Genomic DNA, 23,501 nt, shown 5'->3' with positions numbered 1-23,501 from the left:
CACGAATGCAAAGTCTGATACTTACAGCGGGAGCGCGCCCCTGGGGAGCGCCCAGCCATTGTGTCCCCGCACACAAATGTCTCCTTTGAAATGAAGAGCTCTGAGCTCCTCTGCATTTGGTTCTCAGACCCATTTGAATTTGTCCTTTAAATAGACTGCTTAGCAAAGACGCCTGGCCTGGACTTAATGAAAAGAGATATCATTAATTCTCGCCTTAAAAAGATGAGGCTTTGGGAATACCAAGTCTTCGTGTTATTAGGTCAGTGTCTGTAGGCGGCCTGTGCTCGCTGCCCACGGCTAAGCACCCTCAGACCTTTCTAGATGGTGATGAAAGAAAACCGGGGCCGAGTCAGTGGGACTCTGACTCCTCTGCTCACTGTTCAGGTGGATTAATGACCCGCAGACGCCCTCAGTTACACAAGCTGCTTGACGTGGAAAACGCCAGCTAACTGCTTCGGTGCAGCACAGGATCTGAGTGACAAGCCTCTGGACCCGTGGAGCTGAGGGAACCAAGAGCAGTTTCAGCATGAGCAGAAGACTTGACCACTGCAGTGGAGGAAGGAGACACAGACCTTTCAAAAGTGGCTCCCGCTAGAGCAAGAGGTGGCCCCTGGGAGTAACTGAATGGGACTGGGGTCATGCAGGGGTCCAGGATCTGTCCTCACAGGGAGTTCAGATCTAGAATCTTGAGCCCTGAGTTGGAATCCTCTTAATCCACCAGGGCATCACAAGTACACAGAGGTTTTCTCCTTCATAAGAAAAGGCTTAAATATCAGTGAGGCGCCATAAACAGGGAGCGTACGACTGAGGGGTTTGTGGGGGAAGCTGGGGGCGGTGCTCAGTTCAACTCCACTGTAACCTGAACCCAGATGCCAACGGCTCCTCCACTGATGATGGTTGGGAGGAAAATTAGGAATTTGTTTTTACTAGCCATTATTTATTGTGAGTTCCTTCCCAGCCATCGCTCTAGCCACATCCATAGACTCACAGCTCAATTAGAAATAGATCTATTCTTGTTTAAACAAACAGTTGTGCTAGTTCAACCCAGCAGCGGTCCAGATTCAACACCTGAACCCTGCAACAGTATCCCTTCTCCCACACTACTTCATGTCTCTTTCTTTTGTTTTTGTGCCTTTGAGCCAAATTAGGCCAGAATCCTCGAAACACGAAATCCTGGCCGGTGAAGGAATAATACAATAACTTGATTACAGTGGACTTCATAATGGACAGTTGACCAAATTGATAGACAACCTTAGGAGGCTTCTGGAACCCTTAAGGAGAGTGTGGGCCAGAAGCTGCCCAAAGGGCTTCACCCCCTTCATGTCTTCTGAGAATCTGCCTCTCAGTCGAGTGACTAGGGCAGTTTCCTGATTTGTAAAGTAAGTCGAACAGAAAGTAAGTTTCTCAAAGGCCGCTATAATCTTCAATATGGGTAGTTCCCATAAGTACTTGGTAGAGAACTTGGGGAACTGACGCATCACCATGGGTTACGAACATAACCTTCCTGTCTTAAGTTAGGGTTTCTGTTGCTGTGATAAAACACCATGACCAAAAACAACTCATAGAGGTTTGTTTTATCTTACACTTCCAGGTAACCGCCAATCACAGGTGTTAGGGGTTGTGGGGAGGTGGGGGACCATTTTCCTCCTACTGGGCTACCCTGCCCAGCCCTGACATGAGCGTTTGTATCTAGTCTTATTGTGACTTGTTCTGCCATGTTCGGTTGCTATCCCTGGGAGGCCTGCTCTTTTTTGAAGGGAAATGGAGGAGGAGTGGATCCGGAGGAGAGAGGATATGGGGGGAGGGGGAAGCTGGGAGGAGTGGGGGGAGGGGAAACTGCAGTTGGGAAGTATTGTATGAGAGAGGAATTTAAGAAAAAAGAATAAAGAACTGTATTTATTATTATTGGGTGCATGTGCCACTGTGTGAGTGTGGAGTCAAAGGACAACTCTGTGTCTTCCACCTTTATGTGGGTCCTGGGGATCCAACTCAGGTTATCAGGCCTGTGGGCAAACGCTTTTACCTCTAAGCTATCTCGCCAGCCCCTGTGAGGCAGTTTCTTAATAGCTAACTAGTGTGGGAGGGTCAACCCCACTGTGGGCGGTGCCTTCCTAGGCAGGTGGGCGGGGCTGTATAAGAAAGCAGGCTGAGCAAGCCAGGGGATAATAAACCAGCTGGAGTCCATCTTGGGATTGAAAGCCATCTTATAGTAAAGACAAACTAGATTCCTTCCTGTTTATGATTAAATCTATTTCTCAAGGATTGGGCTTGTAACCTTAACTACAAATGGTTCTGCACTCCTGCTCCAGGAAATAACAACCATGTCTTTGTTTCAAAAAGTATTTTTATGACCACCTTGTTATGACTACCTTGCAACATGTCTTTGTTTAAGGAGGTTGTTATGACCAACTTGTTATCTTCTGCTTCTGTAACTCCACCCATTTGCCTGGCAAAGCCCTCATTCAGAAACCCCCCCTACTCCTGAACTATAAAAACCCTTATCTTACCCATGTCCAGTGCTGATCTCTTGAGCCCTGCCTTAAGGGAGAGACAGCCTGTGAACACACACAAAAAAGCTTGCTTTAGCTAACTGCTTGGCCACGATGATTTAGGCAGGTGATATTTCTCCTCACACCTGTGAGATTAACAGGGACACAAGCCAATCAGCAGTGTTCTCCATGATCTCTACTGCACTTCCTTCCTTGGCTTCTCTCCATGATGGTCTGTGACCTGTAAGCTGAATAAAGCCTTGCTTTCTCAAGTTGGTTTTTGGTCATGGTATTTATCATGGCAACAGAAAGTGAGCCAGCACATGAAGGGGGACAAACAAAAGTGAAAATTAGGAGAAATGTGTTTTTTTTGTTTTTGTTTTTTGTTTTGCACTTCTACACACAGTCATGTGATCAAGTGTCTCCACCCCTTATTTGATTTGGGATTACATTTGTCTTGCCCATCCACAGTACTTGAGGCTAGCTACATCTTCTTTGGATATTACACTCATCATGTCATCAATATCAGCTTCCATATTGCTATCTGTTCTCAATTTCCAAGCCCAGGTAGGAATCACAGGTAGTTAGGAATGCTTTTCTCTCTGATTGTCAGGGACAAGGACAGAATCTCTAGTTAGTGGAAAAATACAGACCCCCAGGCCGGGCGGTGGTGGCGCACGCCTTTAATCCCAGCACTCGGGAGGCAGAGGCAGGCGGATCTCTGTGAGTTCGAGGCCAGCCTGGGCTACCAAGTGAGCTCCAGGAAAGGCGCAAAACTACACAGAGAAACCCTGTCTCGAAAAACCAAAAAAAAAAAAAAAAAAAAAAAAAAAAAAAAAAAAAAAAAATACAGACCCCCAATAAGACGGGGAACTAGATCATCTTACAGTCAGGTTGCCTAGCAACAGGACATTGAGTCAGAGCCCTTGACCCTCTCACCCTGTAAACATCCTATACAAACATCCTGTTAGCTTGCCCCACCTTATGCAGATGACAGCTTCTTGCTCCCCCCACCCTGCGGAACTATATAAACCTTTGTGGAAGAGAAATAAAGTTGCACCTTGATCAGAATCTAGACTTGGTGTCTTTCCTTTGTATCTCCTGTCCCTACATTCCCTCCTTAGGGTGGTTGAGAACCCGTTGAAGCCCTGCAGGCGGGGCATCTGATTACAGTCATTAAAAGCATGTTATTACTCCAGAAAAGATGGCACTAAGAGAATCAAAAGACAAGCTGCAGATTGGGAGAAAATACATGGAAACTGACACAAGACCAGCATACAAACATGTAAAGAACTTTAAAAACTCAATAAGAAAGCAAACAACACAAACTTAAAGTTGGCAGAGCTGAGCAGACGCTACCCTGAAGAAGGTACATGGATGGTAAATAACCACATGAAAAGATGTTCCAGTCCTTAGGTCATCGGGAAATTGCAAATTAAAATGATAACCAATGCCACTATATGTTTAATAAATGGCTCAAATCCAAGGTATTGATGACATCAAATACTGGCAAAGAATTCAGACCATGAGGACGCTCACGCATTGATTATGGAAACCCAGCATAGTAATAGTCACTCTGGAAGACAATTGACAGTTTCTAACAAAGCAAAGATGCTTGTGCCACCTAATCCAGTTTTGGCCAAAATGAGTCAAAAACCTACTTTCATGCAAAGCTTGCCCAAATGTCTGTAGTAGCTTTATTAGTAACTGTCCAAACCTGAAATAACTAAGATGTCTGCCAATTGGTAAACAGATAAACAGGCTGTGGTACACCCATCCAACAGAATAGTACCCAGCAATCAAAACAAGCAGGCTAGGGCCATGATAAAACATATCACAGTCTCAGGTGAACACTGATAATGAAAGAAACCAACCTAAAAAGGCTAGGCACTGCCTGCATTCCCATTGTATGGCAGTCTGGAAAACAGAGCATCAATAAATAAAAAGTGAAGAGAGAAATCAGTGGTTGCCAGGGGCTTGAGCACGGGAGGGAGGGAAGAATAGGTGGAGGTGAGAATTATAGGCCAGTGGGACTGTTCTAGAGCATATGATGGATAGCTGCCCTTATCCGTTTGTCAAACCCCACAGAATATATAATACACAGAGGGAACCTTGATGTGAAACACAGACACCAGTTAACAGTGTGTCAACACTGGCTCTCAAACGAATCACACGGAGGCAAAAATCATTTTTTATGGTGATAGAGATTAAACTAGGGCTCCTGCATTGTAAGCAATGCCGTTCCACTGAGCTGTAAGGAAGCCTGGAACATGTCAAAAACAGGAATACAGCAGGGAGGGGTATATGGAAATTACATACTTTTCTGCTCAGTGTTCCTGCAACAAACAAAAATGACTCAAAGTCTATTAAGAAACAACAGTTGGGTGAGGTAGCACACACATTTAGTCCCAGCCTGGGGAGGCAGAGGCAAGCAGATCTCTGAGTTTGAGGCCAGTTTGGTCTACACAGAGAGTTTCAGACCAGCTGTGGTATCTTGAATGAGAACGGCTCCCTGGCTCATATGTTTGAATGTTTGTTCCTGAAGTTAGTGGAAGAGTTGAGGAAGGATTAGGAGGCATAGCCTTGTTGGAGGAGGTGTGTCACAGGGGCTGGGCTTTGAGGTCTCAGTTAGCTCTCTCTGCCCGTTGCTTGTGGAGCAGATGTGAGCTCTCAGCTACTGCTCCAACACCATGCCTGCCTGCCTGCCATGCTCCCCGCCATGATGGTCATGGATTCTAAGCCTTGGGATCCATGACCCCCAAATTAAATGCTTTCTTATATAAATTGCCCTGGTTATAATGTTGTCACAGCAATAGAAAAGTAACTAAGACACTTGCCAAGGCTACATAGCAAGTCTGTGTCACACACACACACACACACACACACACACACACACACACACCAATAGTAGAAAACTGTATCATACCCAATTTCAGAAATCAAGCAGAAGATGAAAAACCATAACTCCATTTCTACCATGAAACAATCGCATGTTTGATTTTAAAGTAGAGTTTAAAATGTAATAAAGTAGGTGGCTGAGATTAACGGGGCAGTCTGCGTGCATTTCCTTAAGACATCACATCAGCTAAAATCAAAGTCTCTCTGGGCTCATTTCTCAGTCCTGCTGTGGGCATCAGTCCCTGGAGCTGTGGGCACAGCACGGGTTCGCCTCCCTTGGCAGCTGTGCCCCTGATGCCGTCCTGGCAGTGACAGAAAGAACATCCCAAGCTAACTCTCACCAGGGAGCACCGACAAGGCTGGGCAGGAACAATCTAGGCAGAAATAATGTCCTAGGCTTTGTAATGAGCTTTTCTACAGGGCAGGGACAAGACCACATTGTGGAAGGCTTTGTTTGAATAAGAATGACCCCATAGGCTCATATATTTGAGTGTTTAATCACTAGAGCATGGAACTCTTTGAAAGGATTACAAGGGTTAGGAGGTGTGGCCTTGTTGGAGGAGGAAATGTGTCACCAGGGGTGCACTTGGAGATTTTCAAAAGTCTTTGCCAGGCCCAGTCTCTCTCTCTCTCTGTCTCTCTGTCTCTCTGTCTCTCTGTCTCTCTCTCTCTCTCTGTCTGTCTCTCTCTCTCTCTCTGTCTCTCTCTCTCTCTTTCTCCCTCCCTCCCTCTGTCTACAGATCAGGATGTAGCTCTCAGCTACTGCTCTAGTATGTTGCCATGATGATGATAATGGACTAACCCTCTGAAACTGTAAGCAAACCCCCAATAAAATAGTTTTTCTTGGTTGTTTTTGTTTTTGTTTTTAAATAGGAGTTGACTTGGTCATGGTGTCTCTCCACAGTGACCCAACAGTGACTAGACAAGGAGCCTGTGGCCTCTGCAGTGGTGGCCTGCTCAGCTGGTCACTTTCCCTCCAGCCTCTACCACAGTCAGATCTCACTGGGTACCCTGGGTAGGGAGGGAGGCCTGGCCACATACACAGACGCTGTCCCTTTTTCATCCCTCAAATTCTTCTCACGTGCAGGCCCATAAGAAACCCTTGCTTCTGGACAGGGACACTGCAAAATTCTTTTCAAGAGTCCAGTTTTGGACCAGGTCTCAGCAAGGGTTAAGGGAGGTGATGGCAGCTGGTGTTTGGAGCACTCTGTTGGAATTATATCTACAAAACAAAGGCGAACAAACCTCTGCTAGCCCAGGAGGCCCTGGGTGATCAGAATGTGACTGTCACTCACTGACACTTTGTCTTCAGGTTGACGGGTGTCCCTGTGCCTGACTAGATGAGTAAAGGAATTCAGACTAATTGGAAGGAAGAATTTAGACAAAGTTGAGATCAGTTTGATATCAGTGAAATAGCCAAGGGTGCAATTGCTTTTCCAGTTACTTTCAGTGGGTGATTGTTTTTCTAGGATTTCTTTTTATTACATGTCACAAAAATACCAGACAGCAAATCAGAAAAGCAGTCTATTGAAACAAACAAACGTCAAGTCTTTCAAAACAATTTGAAAATTGGTGACCCAAGACAGATTCTGGCATGTAGAAAGTGTTAATGATGATTTAAAAAAATAAATATATGAATAAATTAAGATAAGAACAAATATCTGAGATATACATCTTTACATATATATAATATATATATATACATATAATAATATATATGGTTAAGGTTAGAGTTTATATACAGTCCTATTAAGTATTTAGCTGGTTGGATTAATAACAAAGTGATGGGTGCCTGCCTCTTTCTGAACATACTCATCTATTTGCGCAATGTATAGGCACCTGTGGGCTGGCTGGAGACAAGTTCTTGGGCTCTTTAGCTAAGGGCCCTGTCCAAGTCCCATTTTTACAGACTGGTTTGATGGCTGCTCTGGAGCCCCAGACCGAGCACTTAGGGTTTATTTCCTGCCTCTGACTCTCCAGAGTCTTTCTGGAACAGTGGCGTCAGTCCCTCAAGTCAGAACGGAAGGCTGCTGGGCGCTGCTGCTTCCTTACAAATGGTAAAGATCACAGTATTTTCTTTTTGCTCCCATGAAACCAGGTTAAAATAATGGGCCATCAAAGACAGAGAATTACCAAGGCATGATGATGCGTAACCCCCGCACTTAGGAGGCAGAGGTGGGTGGATATCTATGAGTTGGAGGCCAGCCTGGGCTAGGTAGTGAGACCCAGTCTCAAAGCAAAACAAAAACCAGCAACAAAAGGAAACCACTTCCATCATAGGAACTTGTTTAGGAGTGTGTTTTTATTAGTTGCTGTTCTTCTTGCTGGGCCCGACACCTGGTGCCAGCATCCTGAAGAAGGAAGGGTTTATTTCAGCTCAGTCTGAGGACATAGCTCTCTCTGGTGGGGAGGGCGTGGTGGCTGGACTGAGTTGCCTGCTCACGTTGTGTTCGCAGTCAGGAAGCAGGGCAATAGGAATGCTGATGCTCAGCTCGCTTTGTCTTTCTTATTCAGCCCCAGTCCACGAACTGGTGATGCTGACACTCAGGGTGACCTTGCCTCTTCAGTTAAACCTTTCTGGAAATCCCCTCTGACACACTGCAAGAGGTGTGTTTTCATAGTGCTTCTAAATCTAGTCAAGTTGGTAAGGAGCATTAGTCAGCATGACATTATATCTAAGTTGCAGGAGACTTCAATGCTGTTCCAACATGTTTTAGCATCTAAGTCTTTTCTATGGCATGCTTACTCCAGGAGAGTTTCCTCTCCTTCTTCTTCCATTACATTTCATCATGACTTTAGATGCCCCTGAAATCAGTTCAGAAACCTCATCCAGGAGGCTGAGGATGTGGCTCGGTGACAAAGCCTAGGTAAATGTGAAGTCCAGGCGACCTTCAGGATCCATAAACTGTGACCCCAGAGAGTTTAAAATGGACCTCAAGCCTGGAAACAGCTGGAACACGAGGCAGGAGGAGAGAAATACTGTGTACCAAGTCAAAGGGCACAGAATGGGGGTTATCACGGACCGTGAAGAGCACAGGTGATTCTGACAGAGTAGAGGGGACAGCACAAAGTCCTGAGAGAGAATATGGTAGGCGTGTCCACAGGGGAGAGGAGAGCTCAGGGCGTCTGAACCACAGAAAGAGGCATCAGTGAGACTCAGAGCCTGAAAGCGAGGCCAGCACAAGAGCACAGGAAGCCGTCAGTGACTCCTCAGAGTTGACACTGTGGGGTGGCTGCGGGGGAGGGGGGGGACGGGGGACGGGATGGATGGACGGACGGACTGGATGGTGGAGGAAGGGAATGGCGTGAGCAGAGTTACGCTTTAGAAATGCTCCTTAGACTTCCGTGCATTAGAGGAGTTCAAGGAGGGAAAAAAGCCAGGGAAACCACTTAGTGTGGAAGCCATTTTTATGAGTATAAGGGGAAGTAATAGTGATGGCCATTGACCCAAGATGCAGCTGAGTCTGTTGGAAGGAAGGGACAGCTGTGGAAAAGTACCTAAGAGCCATTTCTAAACGTCAAATTTACAACTCCTTAGTAAGTCTGACTTCGGGGAGTGTATTTCTAATGACTAGAAAAATAACTGTAATTCAACAAGTGTCTTTTACCCTTTGGTTAGTACGCATTTATTCCTGAGCGATCCCATCATAACTCGGTGCCTTACATTAAGAACTGGATTTCTCCACCAGCCACCCATACTGAGTACATCTGTAGAAACGGTAAGTCATCACAGCCCCTGAGCACCCCTCACCATGCGCCAAGCTCTGGGTAGTGCCCTTCACTAGCCCTGGCTCATGGGTCCCCATGCAGCCCTCCTGCATGTAACTGCTGCCCCTCTCAGTTACGAAAACGCACCTTTTGGACTGCGTCAGAGGGTATTTCCAGAAAGGTCTAACTGAAGAGACAAGGTCACCCTGAGTGTGGCCATTACCAGTTCATGGGCTGGGGCCTGGAACTTTCTATGTAGACCAGGTTGGCCTTGAACCCACACGGATCTGTCTGCCTTTCCCTCCCAAGTACAAAATTAAAAGCATGCACCACCATACCCAGCTTTTTATCAAAATGTGTAACTCATTTTGTCAAAATGACGAGAAAAGTAACCGATATATTACATAGCCTGGTTAACATTTCACAGAGAGCAGATATGTGAATCCAGAGAGGCTTGACTTTAAACCTGTGCTTCAACTACACTTACTTTTATTTCTAGGGAATTTCATGTATTCTATTTGCTTTTTATGCATGGAGGGGGTGCACATGCCTGTGTAACCTAGAGAACAGAGTCCTGTCTCAAGAATGCTGTCTACCTCCTGTGAGGCAGGGTTTTTCATCGACCTGGAGCTCACCAATCGGCTAGCTCAGTCGGTAGAGCATGAGACTCTTAATCTCAGGGTCGTGGGTTCAGGCCCCACGTTGGGCGCCAGATATAGATGTATCCAACCATCTTATTAAATAAGAAACACAGAAACAATGTAAAAGAGAAAGCAGAGAGGTCAGAGCTCAGAGCTAAAATCTCACCCTTCTGCCTGCGGTGTCCCAGCTTCCCGAAAGAAAGCTACTTCCTGTCTGTACGACTTTTTTATAGTATTATTGTTCTGCCTTCTCATTGGTTGTAAACCCAAACACGTGATTGCCTCGTCACTGTCTGAATGTACAGCCCCCTAGGTCTTAAAGGCATATGTCTCCAATGCTGGCTGTATCCCTGAACACACAGAGATCTATGGGATTAAAGGCGTGTGCCACCACCGCCACACTCTTGCTATGGCTCTAATAGCTCTGACCCCCGGGCAACTTTATTTATTAACATACAATCAAAATCACATTTCAGTACAATTAGATTACCACCACAGGTGTGGCAAATCTGGGGATCCTCATGTCTCTGCCTCCCTCTGAGCCCAGAGTTTTTAGGTGGGTTCTAGAAAGCAAACTTAGGTCCTCATGCTTGTGAGCCCAGCATTTAACTGACTAAGCTATGTCTACAGCCCAGGGACTGCCTGGGTTGTAAAGTAGAACATGGCCACATTCCTGAACACTGCCTGTCTGTGAGGAAACACTGTGTCTGAAGATTTGTCATCATCTACTGCATTAGCCATGAGGAAGGCTCTACAATAGTGCACACATCCTGTCTGGTCGCTGAGAGTAGGAATTTCTCATGGGCTGGGACATTTCAACTGTATTTCCCCTTTATAGTCCACTGCATTTTCACTGACTGAAAAACGAGTAAAGAAGAATTTTGGAGAGAGCTGAGAAATAACTACATCTTTCAGCAAAACAGATCAGGTTGACACTGAATCTGACAACCATATTTGAAGTGGAGAGCCTTCTCCCTTTTAAAAAATTACTGTTGTTTTTATCTTAAGTAAATGGTGTTTAAGTGAATGTTTGGTGTCATGTATATACATGTACCCTGTGTGTGCCTAGTGCTCACAAAGGTCAGAAAATGTCACAAGATTCTTTGGAACTGGAGTTATAGATGGTTGTGAGCAAGAATCACACCGAGGTCCTCTAGAAGAGCAATCAGTGTCCTTAACTGCTGAGCTGTCTTTCCAGCCCCAAGATTTCTTTCCTTGAACTAGGGGTAGCGCTGTTCATAAATATTTTCTACAATCATGTTCTATACTTTATCTTCCAGAAGCACTGATTGCAGCTGCCCACGAGCCTGAAACTGACTTCCACCATATTTTATAGCAACAAATTTTGAAAAGGGACCAGAATTCATTGGCACCAAAGACAAGTGATGAGGTGTCTGTCTTTTGCTAGGTAAATGGCCTTGCTACCCAGAATGCAGAAGTATTTTCCAAGTCCATATTCATTGCTAAGCCAGAGATTCTGCCCTTAAATGAATGACTCTGCTACAATCTAGATAATTCTTTATTTTTAACAAAAGAAGCTTAGGAACAGTTTCATAATTTCAGGATTTTATAAGGCAAGTAAGGCTCTTGATATTCATTTAAGCATATGAGTAGGAGATAAACTGCTACTACTCATGAATGTATGAATGTATGTATTTTGGCTGTTTGAAGCAGAGAGTCATGATGTAGCCCAGGCTGGCCTCAAACTTGCTGTGTATCCAAGGCTGGTCAGGGACCCTGACCCTCTTGCCTCTGCCTCCTAAGTGGGATTGTACTGCCATGGCCATCTTAAACTGCTACTTTTTGTTTGTTTGTTTGTTGAGACAGGGTTTCTCTGTATAGCCCATGCTGTCCTAGGACTCTCTTTGTAGACCAGGCTGGCCTCAAACTCAACAGAGATCTGTCTGCTTCTGCCTCCTGAGTGCTGGGATTAAAGGCATGTACTACCACCCGACGTAAGCTACTTTTTAATATAAATATTGTTCCCAGCTTTTAGGGCTTCCTGTTAACACTACATCATCTCACTAATTGGGTCCTGACTTCTAGAAAGCCCTTCACAAACAACTCACTGGAACACATGCCAGCACACGAATGGTCGAACTGCATGCATTCCAAATGTCCTCCTTACCAGGTTTGGGAGGGCCTTCACAGGGGCTCAGCCTCTGGTGAGCTGGAGCAGTGTGACATGTCCAAGAAGATGACACATGGGTCCCAGCAACTGAGCGCTACCAAAAGATTGAGGGAGAGAAGTGTCATTTCTATCCTCTGATGAAGTCGCCTTAAGGACATGCTTTTCATTACACGAAGGGACCCTCGCCCCTGACTGTATTGATGACATTTGTATGCTCCCTGCGTCTTGTATAGAACTGAGTGACAGTCCTCTCCTGGGGCAATTAGGAGCCACACTGCAGTACCTTTCACTTCGTTCATTAATTTCATCCTATGCACCTAATACTCTCTTCAATTACTTACAGTCCGGGACAGAAGCCCAGCCACGTGCTAATTCTCCTCTTTACTTAATTTTTATCCTTAAGAGAGAAACAAGAAAACCTATAGGAAGGTACTAATCTGCCTGCCATTTCTAAGCACATCATCCAAAGGATTTTGTTTTTTTAATCTTACATATGCTCAGCAGAGTCACTGGCAAAAACTGTACATTTTCTTCATTTCACCCTTTCAACATCAAATAGGAGGCAGCAAAAATTGGATCAGACTTCAAAGCCTGCTGTGGGCTCCAAGTCACAGAGAGACGCCTCCATTTCACATGCTGAATTCAAGCAGGGTATCAAAGTGTACCAGAGAACCTCAGGTCCTCTCTCAGAGAGAGACTCCACCATCTGCAGAGCGGAGCACTCAGCAAATCACCTCGGGGAGCTGCGGACGTTTATTCTCAGCAGCGGATTTCCAGGCTTTTGATTTTCTCTTCACTTTACCGCCCTGTCTCTCCACTGAACCAAGGTTCTTTAGCTAGGCTTTTGTCTCAAAGACTTCAAAATATCACTGCAAGTTTCATGTTGGTATGGCTGTGCCCGGCAGTCACAGACAGGCTCCATGCCCACGGACTTGGACCAGACTGAAGGGAAGGTTACCTCAGCATCATCACGTCCAGCTGCCTTAAGTGCATGTCCCGTGGCAACATCACAGCCTGTCGGGGAACTCTGGCTTGTGGATGCCTAAAAGGACAACAAAAATCATAATTTTTAAAAGGTTTGAAAATTACAATTAAAAAATTAATAGGAATACTCCTGGAAAAAAAACCCCACAAAACACCAAAAACAGGTATGCAAACTTATTCTTTCCGCTTCTGTTGCATCCTGCGCCAGCTCTTGGTCAAAAGGACACCGTCCATGTAAAGAAATGCATCTTACTGGTATTGTCTCTGTGTATTCCAACAGATCCACATACACCTAAAGTCCTAAGACCTAGAAACTGTCCCTTTAAAGTTGTGTGGGTTGGTGGGCAATGCCAGGTTTCCACAGGTTTCCAATGTCAGGTTTGCCAAGTTGATATAAGGCTGTACTTTCTGCTCAGTGCATTTACCACACTCCATGCTCAAGAGGTACAAATGTGTTCCATAGTCAGATAAGCTTGGGGATGGTGGGTGGAGGGTGATGGAAGAGTCTCCTAGCTACAGGGATGCTCCTCCAACAGTCATAGTACACCCTGGACCTCTGAAGCAGAGGCAGGATTACCGTGTCTGAAGTTACCAGACCAGGAACTTACTAACATCTAGTAAACTCTTCAATCTTCACAGGGAAAAAGTTTGGCACAATTGAGCCTAGTCAAAAGCACAAAGCAAAGTTAAGTTAGCATCTTTCAGTTAGGCTTGTGGCACATGCCTATGATCCCCGAATTCAGGAGGCAGAGGCAGGGATACATAGACCCTGCCTCAGATAGAAGTCTGCAAGAGAAAAAAGCACTGACCTGGGAGGGGAAGTCTATGTTCTGACCTTGCCTGAGTATCCCTGGTATCCCAACACACACACACACACACACACACACACACACACACACACACACACACACACACTTACAAATATGTGATTCTGGGTGAGTTTCAAGTATTCTGGGTTCTACCTTTCCTCAGCTATAAAGTAAGGGAACTGAGATAAGCTGGTCTTAAGGTTACCTCCAGTGCTACATTTTAAATCTTATTTGTTATTTAAACTGATTAATTTATTCCAACATGGGTGGACCATTTGTGAATACATCTCAGAGATGGCTATAAATAGTATACTCATCAAAAACACCTCAAGACCTGGGCAGAAAGAACTGTTATTTTTTTAGCATCACATGCATCCCACATGGAAGGGAAGGGATCAGAGTGACTGCTTTCCACATTCTTTATCAGCACCTATCTCAGTGCCTGGGACACAGCACAGTTAGTAAATGTTAGTATAAGTTGGGTAAAAATATCTTTAACAGTAAATTTAAATTAGCTAATTATTTATATTGCATATCTGGTTTTTAAAATGTTCTTAAATATCTAACAAGATCTTCACAACCATCTGAGCCAAGCACTCTCATTGTGCCTACAATATTGAAGAAATAAGGTTAAGAAAGGTAAGGATTTCCTCAGGTATCTCGGCCATTTCCTAGACATTGTTGACCCAAGTTTTTCTGGCTCCAAATTCTTGGCTCTCCCTCTGGCCCAGTCTTCCCTCAATGCAATTTGGCACTGGTTCAAGAGACTCACTCACTCTTGTCTAGTCCAGTAAATCCTGTTGACTGTGGGACACTTAAGGTCACGTGCCTTCTATGTTCCTTCGAAGGCTAGTGAGCTTTGGGGAAAATCTAGAGAAGAGTGTGGAGTTCAGACTACTGCCAGGCCTCCACTTCCTACTATTCCCAGGGCAGAAATCAGAGCCTCTTGAGCACACCTCTAGCTTGGGGCCTTTTAGAAGCCAAAGACCAGTACAGATGCCTCCTGACGCTCCCTGGGGCCAGCCAATCAAGGGACTCTCCCCCGCTGGAAGCCTTTGGAAGACTCCAAGGCCCTTAGTGCAATGCTTTACTGTTACTTGACTTGAAAAAGGAGGAGCAGGGAGGAAATACTGTCCCCAGACAGATAAACTGGAAAGTACTTAGCCAAGTTAAGCAGATTTCTTCCCGGAGACGCTATGCACAATAAAATTCTGAGAGAGGGAAGAAACGTATCCTTCCCTAGATATTATCACTGGACCCGACTCCCGTGTATTGTGTACTGTACTGATGAGGGAAATTCTTTTAAGAAAAAGTCCAACGTGCATTTCTTTTCTTCAATCTGCAGTGAGTGTGAGTGTGTGTGTGTGTGTGTGTGTGTGTGTGTGTGTGTGTGTGTGAATGCACGGTTGCCTGCTTGCATGTGTGGGCCTACATATGCGCTTGTGTGTCTGTGTGGATGTAGGTCAAATGTCTTCCTCTATGGCCCTCCACTTTAGATACTGAGGCAGGGTCTCTCACCGAACCCAGAGCTTGCCAGTTTTGACTGGTCTAGTTAGCCAACCTGCCTAGGGATCCCGCCTCTGCCTCCCGAGTGCTGGAATTACAAGCTCGTCCACCATACATGAGCTTTCGTGTGGGTTCTGAGAATCCCAACTCCAGTCCTCACGCTTACATGGCGAGTGCTTTTTCCCCTGAGCCATCCACTCCCAGTCACCACCTTGCTTTTTCTAAAAGATGGGACAAGTCAGGGTGGGGATACAGTTTGGTTGGTAAAGTATTTGCTGCGAGAGCATCAGGTCCTGAGTTGATCCCGGTGTGGATGCGTGTGGGCACCTGTAATCTCAGTGCTGGGAGACAGAGACTGCTGGATCCAGGGAGCTTGCTGGCCAGGGGAGCTGGGAGCGAGCCCCAGGTTCAGTGGGAGGCCTGCCTCAAAAAATACGGTGGATTGGAGACACGGCTCAGCCGTTTAGAGTACTCCCTCTTCTGCTAGAGGACCTGGTTTCAGTTCCAGCACCCACACGGTGCTTCACAAATATCTTTAACTCTAGTTTCAAGGGGTTTGACATCCTTTTCTGGCCTCTGAGGGCACCAGGCGTGATGTGGTGCATATCCATCCATCCATGTAAAGAAACACACATTGAATAAATACATTTTTTTAAAAGATGGAAAAGAGGCTAAAGACGTTGATCTCTGGCTTTTACACATGTGTACATATGCACGCATACATGAACAAGTATGTAAGCAGACAATTAATTACTAAACAAAAAATACAAATGAGTGAACAAGCTAATTTTCTTCAGAAGTTCCACTGCTTTGATTCCTTCACAGGGGTTTCATTAGCCCCTTTGTTTCTTTCTTTTTTGTGTGAGCATATATGCATATATGTATGTGTGTGAACATGTGTCTTACTTCTCTGTTGCTGTGATAAAACACATTAGATCGGATCCTAGCCTGGACAATCAGGTGCAGTTTCTCAGGAAAGCCGAGAAAGTTTGACTATTAGGTAACTAAGCAGAGAGTCTTCATTTTTACAGGCTGATACTGGCTTGTTGCTTTTGCATGTCTACATGTGTAGTATTTGTGCACATGTGTATGCATAGTCGCATGTGTACAGGCACATGTATGGGTGGAGGCCAGTGGTTCACAATGGGTGTCTTTCTTGGACATTCCTCACTTAATTTACTGTGGCAGGATCTCCAGCTGAACCTGGAGCAGGCTAATTTGGTGAGTCTAGCCGGTCAGTTTGCTCCGTGGGTCCCCTGTCTCTCCCTGCCTGCCTGCCTGCCTGGGTTTTACATAAGTTCTGGCTTTTGAAATCCATTTTCACATTTGCACAGGAAGCCCTTTATCCACAGCCATCTCCCCAGCCCCGAGACACTGCTTTTTGAATCTGCACCCAAAAATAAGTTGTGTGTGTGTGTGTGTGTGTGTGTGTGTGTGTGTTGTGTGTGTGTGTTTAATAAGTCTTCAATTTCTGCTAAGACTCGCAAATCAATGAGTCTGTCATTAAAGGGCTATGAATCTCCACCTTCACTACCCGTGTTCAGGGCACCTGGTCCTCTCAGAAACATCGCTAATATCTCCTGCAGATGCCCCCAGGCTCGATGAAGCTGGCGCATTTAACTGTGTGATCTGAGGTGGATGGAAAACCCCAGGCACCATTCAGAACCCTTCTTCTAGGAATCTGCCTTGAAAAAAAAAAAAGCCCAAAGAGGCTGGCATCTAATTCTTTCACGTGATGATGAGGGGCAGTGTAGAGGCTGGCTCTCCACATGCTCTCCTCAGAGAGCCTGGCAGCCTTCTTCTGCAGTGAAGATCATGAAGCCAGCTGGCTCTGTCACGCTGTACTGCTAGCCCAGTGGGAAGTTACTGTGGGCTAGGGTCTGGGCCTGAGCTTCACAGGCTCTGAAATTCAATTTGTCAGTTCAATGAGGAATAATAGAGCTGGGGTAGCAGAGTTACACTAACCAAACTTATGGAGTCGTATTTGAAAGGCAGGATGCCGGGGTGTGACTTTTGCAAGGGGCAGCAAATTGGACCAGATTTGTTCCTTCACTAGCTGGTCAATATATTCTGGAGACTAAAGCACAGGAGAGTTAGAGAGATGGGTCATGGAGGACAAGGCTCGTCGTCGTCGTCGTCGGGCTTGTCTGACAGCTGGTTTTCTCTGGTATCAGGTCACCCTCTTACTGTCTTTTCTTAGGTAAGAGTTGAGACATACCAGGTGCCTGCTGAGACTCTCTTTCCTAGACCTCATTTAAACTGCTTTCTTCATGCTCTTTTTATTAATTTTGATTACATGTTGAAAGTTACGACTTACCTTGTATCGATTACCACTCGTTGGCACCTAAACAAACCGAGACCTGTATTAGCGCTGCACACTTGAAAGCATATGCTAATTTCAAAGCCGAGCAGGTTGCAGCCACATCAACCCTGGTGACGCTAAACATGGGAGTATTTCTGCCAAGCTTGTTCCTCACGTGGCAGCTCTGGGAGGAAGGTTCCTCAACACAACTAGCCAACTGCCCCCGTCCCTTTGATGACATGGGACCAAAGGAACTCTTAGTAGGAGGTCAATTTCCTGCCCCCGAGGAGCAGCTGTCCAGCAGACAACCCAGCAGACAAGGTGCTCCCAGCAGGTTGTGTGAACAGAGCAGGCCTCTGTGACCCTTGAGGGAGGCAGGTTTCAGATCCACTCACCACCCAGCTTTCTTTAGGGACCGTATTACCATGAGAACGATGGGATTGGAAGGGGTTCCAACACTTTCAAGCCACAGGGTAAATGAAGATATGTGAGGGGTGGCATCAGGGGACATTGTCCTTTGTTGAAAACCCTGTGCTGACTTGAGACGGGTAATTTTCATGTGAACTAGAGCCAGGTAGATGGAGCTTCTCAAGGCTTCTTAGGGTGTGTGTGTGTGTGTGTGTGTGTGTGTGTGTGTGTGTGTGTGTGTGTCTATGTTATACATATGTGTGGCATATGTGCAGTTATATGTACCTGTGTGTGGGTGGGGGGCACAGTAAAAGAACAGAGTCCTGTGAGAATTGAGTGCTTGTGAGAAAACTTGAAAAAAATAAGACAAGAGTCTTGTGACCTCAGTTTCTTCAAAACACAGAATTGTCCTTGGAATGTGTTCGCGTGCTTCTTCCATGTGTAGCGGAGAGGAGCGAGACTTCAGCTGTCGTTATTCACATACGTCTCTGTGGAGAAACATGTTCTTGCTCCCTGTGGCTCATCCTTGTGATTGAACACTCTACTCAGGTGACTCACCCTCAGAGTATAAGTTGTCTGATGCCCTGAATAAAGTTGACTATTGCATGAGACTTTAGTCCACCTCCTGTTTAGACCCCGCTCTCCCAGGTTCACACCGCCAACCAGAGCATGCACAGGGGCCAGGGAAGACATCAGTTGTCCTGCTCTATCTTCCTCTCCCTTCTTTATGCCTTTGAGACAGGATCTCTCATTGAACTCGTGGCTAGGCTAACAACAAGCCCCAGGGGCCCTCATGTCTCTGGCCCCAACAGGGCTGGAGTTCCAGGCATGCATAGTCATGCCTGGCTTTTATGTGGGTGCTGACATCTGAACTCGGGTCTTGGTGACTGCATAGCAAGCTCTCTTACCCATTTAGGCATCTCTCCAGCTCCATTATTTAGCTCTAATAAAGGATAAAGAACTCCCAAGGGTGGGGGTATCATGAGGAAGGCACTCCAGCATCCCCAGCACGGCCCCGACCCTTCCCTGACTTGTGCCGTGTGGGTGGTGTTGCCGATTTTCACCTCGTGTGCTCATTAGCTTTGAACACGCAGAGCAGAAGGTATCAAAATGGTTTTTTAAAGCACAAACTATTGCATTAAGTTCACAAGCATCTAAAGGCATACATTAATGAGTCTTTCATTACAAAAGTTAAAACGTTAAAATATATAGAATGTTTTACTTTTCCAACTCATCATTACCACCCCCACCGCCAGTACGCACCTGTCAAGCCCCAGTGACATCTCTTGGGTTGTGGTCACATTTCCTGCCTGGGAATGCTGCCACCTCTCCTGCACACCTGGCTGTCACCTCTGAATAAGCCATCCTGAGAAGCCATTCTGTCCCCACCTCCAAGCCCTCCTCTGCCTTTTTTACTCTTGGTAGAGCTGGAAGTCCCCTGCTGCATTTCCAAGCTATACTGAACACAAGAACCATGAAAACATGGCTCTGTAGATGATTTGCCTGGCCTCACATTCAGATGAGCTCAAGGTCTGTACCTCACCTGCTGAGGAAGCCTGCCGGGCGTCTGACCAAACACAAAAGACAGCAGACACCATGATGCAGTTAGCCTCCATGGCCAATTTCATGATATTAACCTAGGGCATTTATGAGGTACCTCATTAATGGGTGTGTGTGCTGGGGGTACTTTTCCAAAGATCATTCGCTGAGGGGAGACCTGCCCTGAATGTGGTGACACCATCCCATGGGCCCCAGACTGAATAAACAAAGGGGAAAAAAAGAGAAAACCTGCTGAATGCTAGCATCCTCTCTCTCTGCTCCCTGATCTGCCAACATGTAAGCAACAGCATCCTGTCCTTGTTGCCATCCTGTCTCTGATGGGATGGACTCCATCTTCAAACTGAGAGACAGAACAGACCCTTCCTCCCTTAAGTGCCTCTCATCAGGTGATCGTCAGAGCGATGAGCAAAGTCACCGACACCAGAATCCCTTGCCTCCTGAGCTATCAGCTCTTCCTACTGGAGAGTTCATCAGCTCTGCTGTTATTGCTTAGCTGAGGGACAGTTATGAACCCAGGCATCTGAATCACCATTATCACTAATCTATGAAAATATATCAACATCTTCTTTTCTGACCAAAATGGCTTAAAGTTCCGGCAGCAAAATATTTCCTATTCTCCCCTTTTTTTCTAATTAAAGATTATTTTCTGTGATGAAAAGTGATATATGTTCCCTTGTACTGTCTCTTATATAGGCACCGAAGGAGAAGAAAATACAGGGAGGGATAATCTTCACACCTAGCTAAAATTAGTACCCAGATATACATCTTTTCAGATACTTTCTATGCATTTAATATATATTTTAAAAACTAGTGGCCCATGGCTATTTTGGCCATGACATATGAGCATTTTAGCTTTCCTTTTCCACATATGCAAAGATATATGCATACTATCATATTTATGGTTGTACAATGTTCCATTGAGTGATTGGCATAAGTGAGTTGAATAATCATGTTTTAAATATTAAAATTGTATCCACTTCTCTCTTACACCATCATACTTATGGCTATACAGTGTTGCATTGAGTGATTGGCAGAAGTGAATTGAATAATCACGTATTTTTAAGTATATGAGTTATGTCTGTTTCTCACATTTTGAATGAGGGATCATTAAATACTCAGTGGATGAGGTTCTGAGTTCTAATTTGCTTGTTTCCCCGGGGATAAATATTTGGTGTGAAGTTGCTGGGCCTAAGGGTAAGAAAATCCTTTTCCTACTCTAAGGGTTTAAACTACAACATCAGTTTCTCCCCTAAAAAGAAACAAAACTTAATATCTAGCCATGAATGTATGGAAGGTACTTTTTTTTCTGTATCTCCAACACTGGACATTATCAGTCATTTCAGTCTTCACATGCTCCTGTCAGAAACTGGTACTTTGCTATTTTTCTCCCTTACATTTATAAACAGGAAAACATCATCATGAGCTTTAACATAGGACATCATGGGGCTGCAAAGGACATAACAGAAGAGGAAGGAACAGGGTGTGTTTGGAAACCAGAGACCCAGGAGGACTGCACCTAACAGCTTGGCTTTTGTTTTTATTTTTCTCGTTTGTTTTGGATAACTCAGCACTTTTAATAAAAACTCTGAAACATACATCTCATTTCCCTTGCCGGTCACTGTTGTTGCCAAAGGAGGTTGGATATGCAAACTGTGCTTAAATATGTGGATACGCCGTTGCTCTGAGATAGACTTGCTTTTCTGTTTTAGAACCTGGCTCAAGGATTAATTCATCCGAAGGACTCCAAGAGCTAATAAATGTTTCATATTCCACCGCTTTACGTCAGTGCCAGTTAGGTTTGTGGACTCACACTCATTTCCCGAATCCTCCTAGGCTTTTCCAGACGAGTGTATTCACACTAGCGCCTTTCTCGTGCAGTGAGCCCACCGTGTTAATTCACTAGCTCTGCGTTCTCACTCTTTTCCTTCCTCCCCTCTCCTGCATTTATTTCTCCACCGCAGGCGGCTGTCACTCTAAAGCCTGAGGTGGGAGCAGAAGGCTTTTCCTCCTCCTGGTGGAAAAGGTACCTCAGTGGACAAGTGACAGTCTTGGGCTTTTTATCAGCACTGCAGCCGCTGGCTGGGAAAAGGAGTGGAATGAGCAGTGACGAGGGACCCTGCGACCTGAAAGTATGCCGCACCGTCTGTCTGAGGGCCACAGTCTGGCAGGGTGGCCTGACCAGGAAAGGTAGGGGTGGAGTCGCCAGAGACCAGAGCAACAGCAGATGCAGTCTCCTCCTCGTTGCCTGGGGAGTACAGAGGACTCAGTGGGATCGTCTCATTCATCCTAAACTACAGCTGATGATTTAGGTCCCTGAACATCCCCATTTCACAGACTGGGGAGAGGAAGCTGGGCCATCTGTCTGAGTAAGCAGTGTAGGTCAGAAGTGGATGCAAACCAGGTCTGGCTGCGGCACAGCCTGCACTCTGTCCCCGGCACGTTTTGTTCCAGGACACGGCAGTCAGTTGCACCGTTACACCGGGGATCCTAATGACTGGCACCTGGCACAATCAGCGTTAAGTTCTGGAAAATATTTGAGAACAGATCAAAAGAAGCTCTGCTGTATCTTTGAGCCCTGACTGGCCTTTAAACCTACCCTGTATCTATGGGCCAGTATTAAGAAATGCACACCACGCCATGCTTAGGCTCCGACTTGGTAGCAAGCCTTCTCCAGATTCTATCTGAGAAATACATATGAACTGTGCAATGCAAGCCCTTCCATAGCTTTCTAGACACCATCCATCCATCCATCCATCCATCCATCTATCCATCCATCCATCCATTCATCCATCTGTCTGTCCATCAGTCTGTCCACCCCACAAACACCTATCAATTAGTCTTCCACAGTTCTAGGCATTGAGGATAAAGCAGTGATCAAGGGGCCTGAGAGTCCTCTGTTGGGAAGCCAGTTCCCAAGAGAGGCAGGCAGTGATGGAAACAAAAACTACAGAACGTTAAAAAGAAGTACATGCCCAAGAAGAAAGTAAAGCGGAGGAACAGAAAGTATTGGAGGAGAGACTTTGGGCAGATGAAGTGGCTACAGAAAGAGACATCTGAGTCACTTAGTAACTATGCAGGAGTACGTATTTTCCAAGATTCTTAAAGGGTGAAAAATGCCGTTTTATGGCCGGCAGAGCCAGCGGAGTGTGCGAGCACTTGGTAAAGGCTTCGGGGCACACTTCAGGACCCCTCTTCATGCTGGACACACGGTTCATAATAGCCCCAGACTACCTGGGCTGCAGTTACCAGATAAAATACAGGACAGATATCCAGTCGAATGTGAAGTTTGGATAAGTAATGATTAATTCTTTGAGTATTTTCAAATACTTCTTGTAACGTGCTGATAGGAAGAGGAGTATTTGTTGCTTTCACAAATGTCAAATGTAGGTGGGCAGCCTGTGCCTCCATTTGCCAAGTGAAATCAACACCTCCATTTCTTCATCAATAAGATATAAATAAAAACCCTTGCTGAGCTGGGAGAAAACGATCACATCTGTGTTTTTAGGAAAAAGGAAAGAAAAAATAAGTCTATTGATTTTTAAAAGAATTAAATCAAGAGATAGGCAGGGCCAGAAGTTAGAAACAAAACACAAACCTAATGAAGTTTTACATTTCCTCATAAAGATGTACTGCTTACTTCTGAGAGAGAAATCCCTAAACACGGAAATGGCAGCAGAGAGGCAGTGACCTCGGAACAGATTCTCTCCCGTCACCCCTGTGTTTCCTCTGAGTAGGCTTGTCTTCCAGAGGATTTCACTATGTTGTCCAGTCGGGTCTTGAACTCCCAGGTACAGGAAACATTCCTGCCTCCATCTCTTGAGTAGGTGGGGCTCCAGCCACGTCTCCTCACCCACTTTGGGGGTGGGTCTTGACGTAGCATGTAGGTTGACCTATGTTGAGTTCTGGATTTAGCACTTTAAAAACTGAGTTAGCACGCAGTATGGTGGCGTGAAGTCTTTCACCCCAGCACTCTGGAGGCAGAGGGGAGCAGGTCTCTGTGAGTTTGACGCTAGCCTGGTCTACATAGTGAGTTCCAGGGCTGTAAGGAAAGATGCTGTCTTTAAA

At 45.5% G+C, this 23,501-nt stretch overlaps 1 protein-coding gene across 1 annotated transcript in view; it reads right to left on the bottom strand.

The window, feature by feature from the left end:
• Positions 1-21,721, bottom strand: part of LOC119087809 (myosin-IIIb-like) — a 94,692-nt gene extending 72,971 nt beyond the window's left edge. The window contains exons 1-4 of the mRNA XM_037204423.1: positions 21,577-21,721; positions 21,337-21,515; positions 12,826-12,909; positions 11,865-11,961 (exon numbers count right to left, since the gene is read on the bottom strand). Coding sequence (XP_037060318.1) covers positions 11,865-11,961; positions 12,826-12,909; positions 21,337-21,515; positions 21,577-21,721 — 505 coding nt within the window. The remainder of the gene's footprint in view (positions 1-11,864; positions 11,962-12,825; positions 12,910-21,336; positions 21,516-21,576) is intronic.
• Between the last annotated feature and the right edge of the window lie 1,780 nt (positions 21,722-23,501).

Source organism: Peromyscus leucopus, chromosome 4 (assembly GCF_004664715.2).
Source record: "Peromyscus leucopus breed LL Stock chromosome 4, UCI_PerLeu_2.1, whole genome shotgun sequence".
In the NCBI taxonomy this organism is placed as follows: domain Eukaryota; kingdom Metazoa; phylum Chordata; class Mammalia; order Rodentia; family Cricetidae; genus Peromyscus; species Peromyscus leucopus.
Note: the sequence above shows the minus strand (reverse complement) of the source record. Positions and strands in the feature narration are given on the sequence as shown.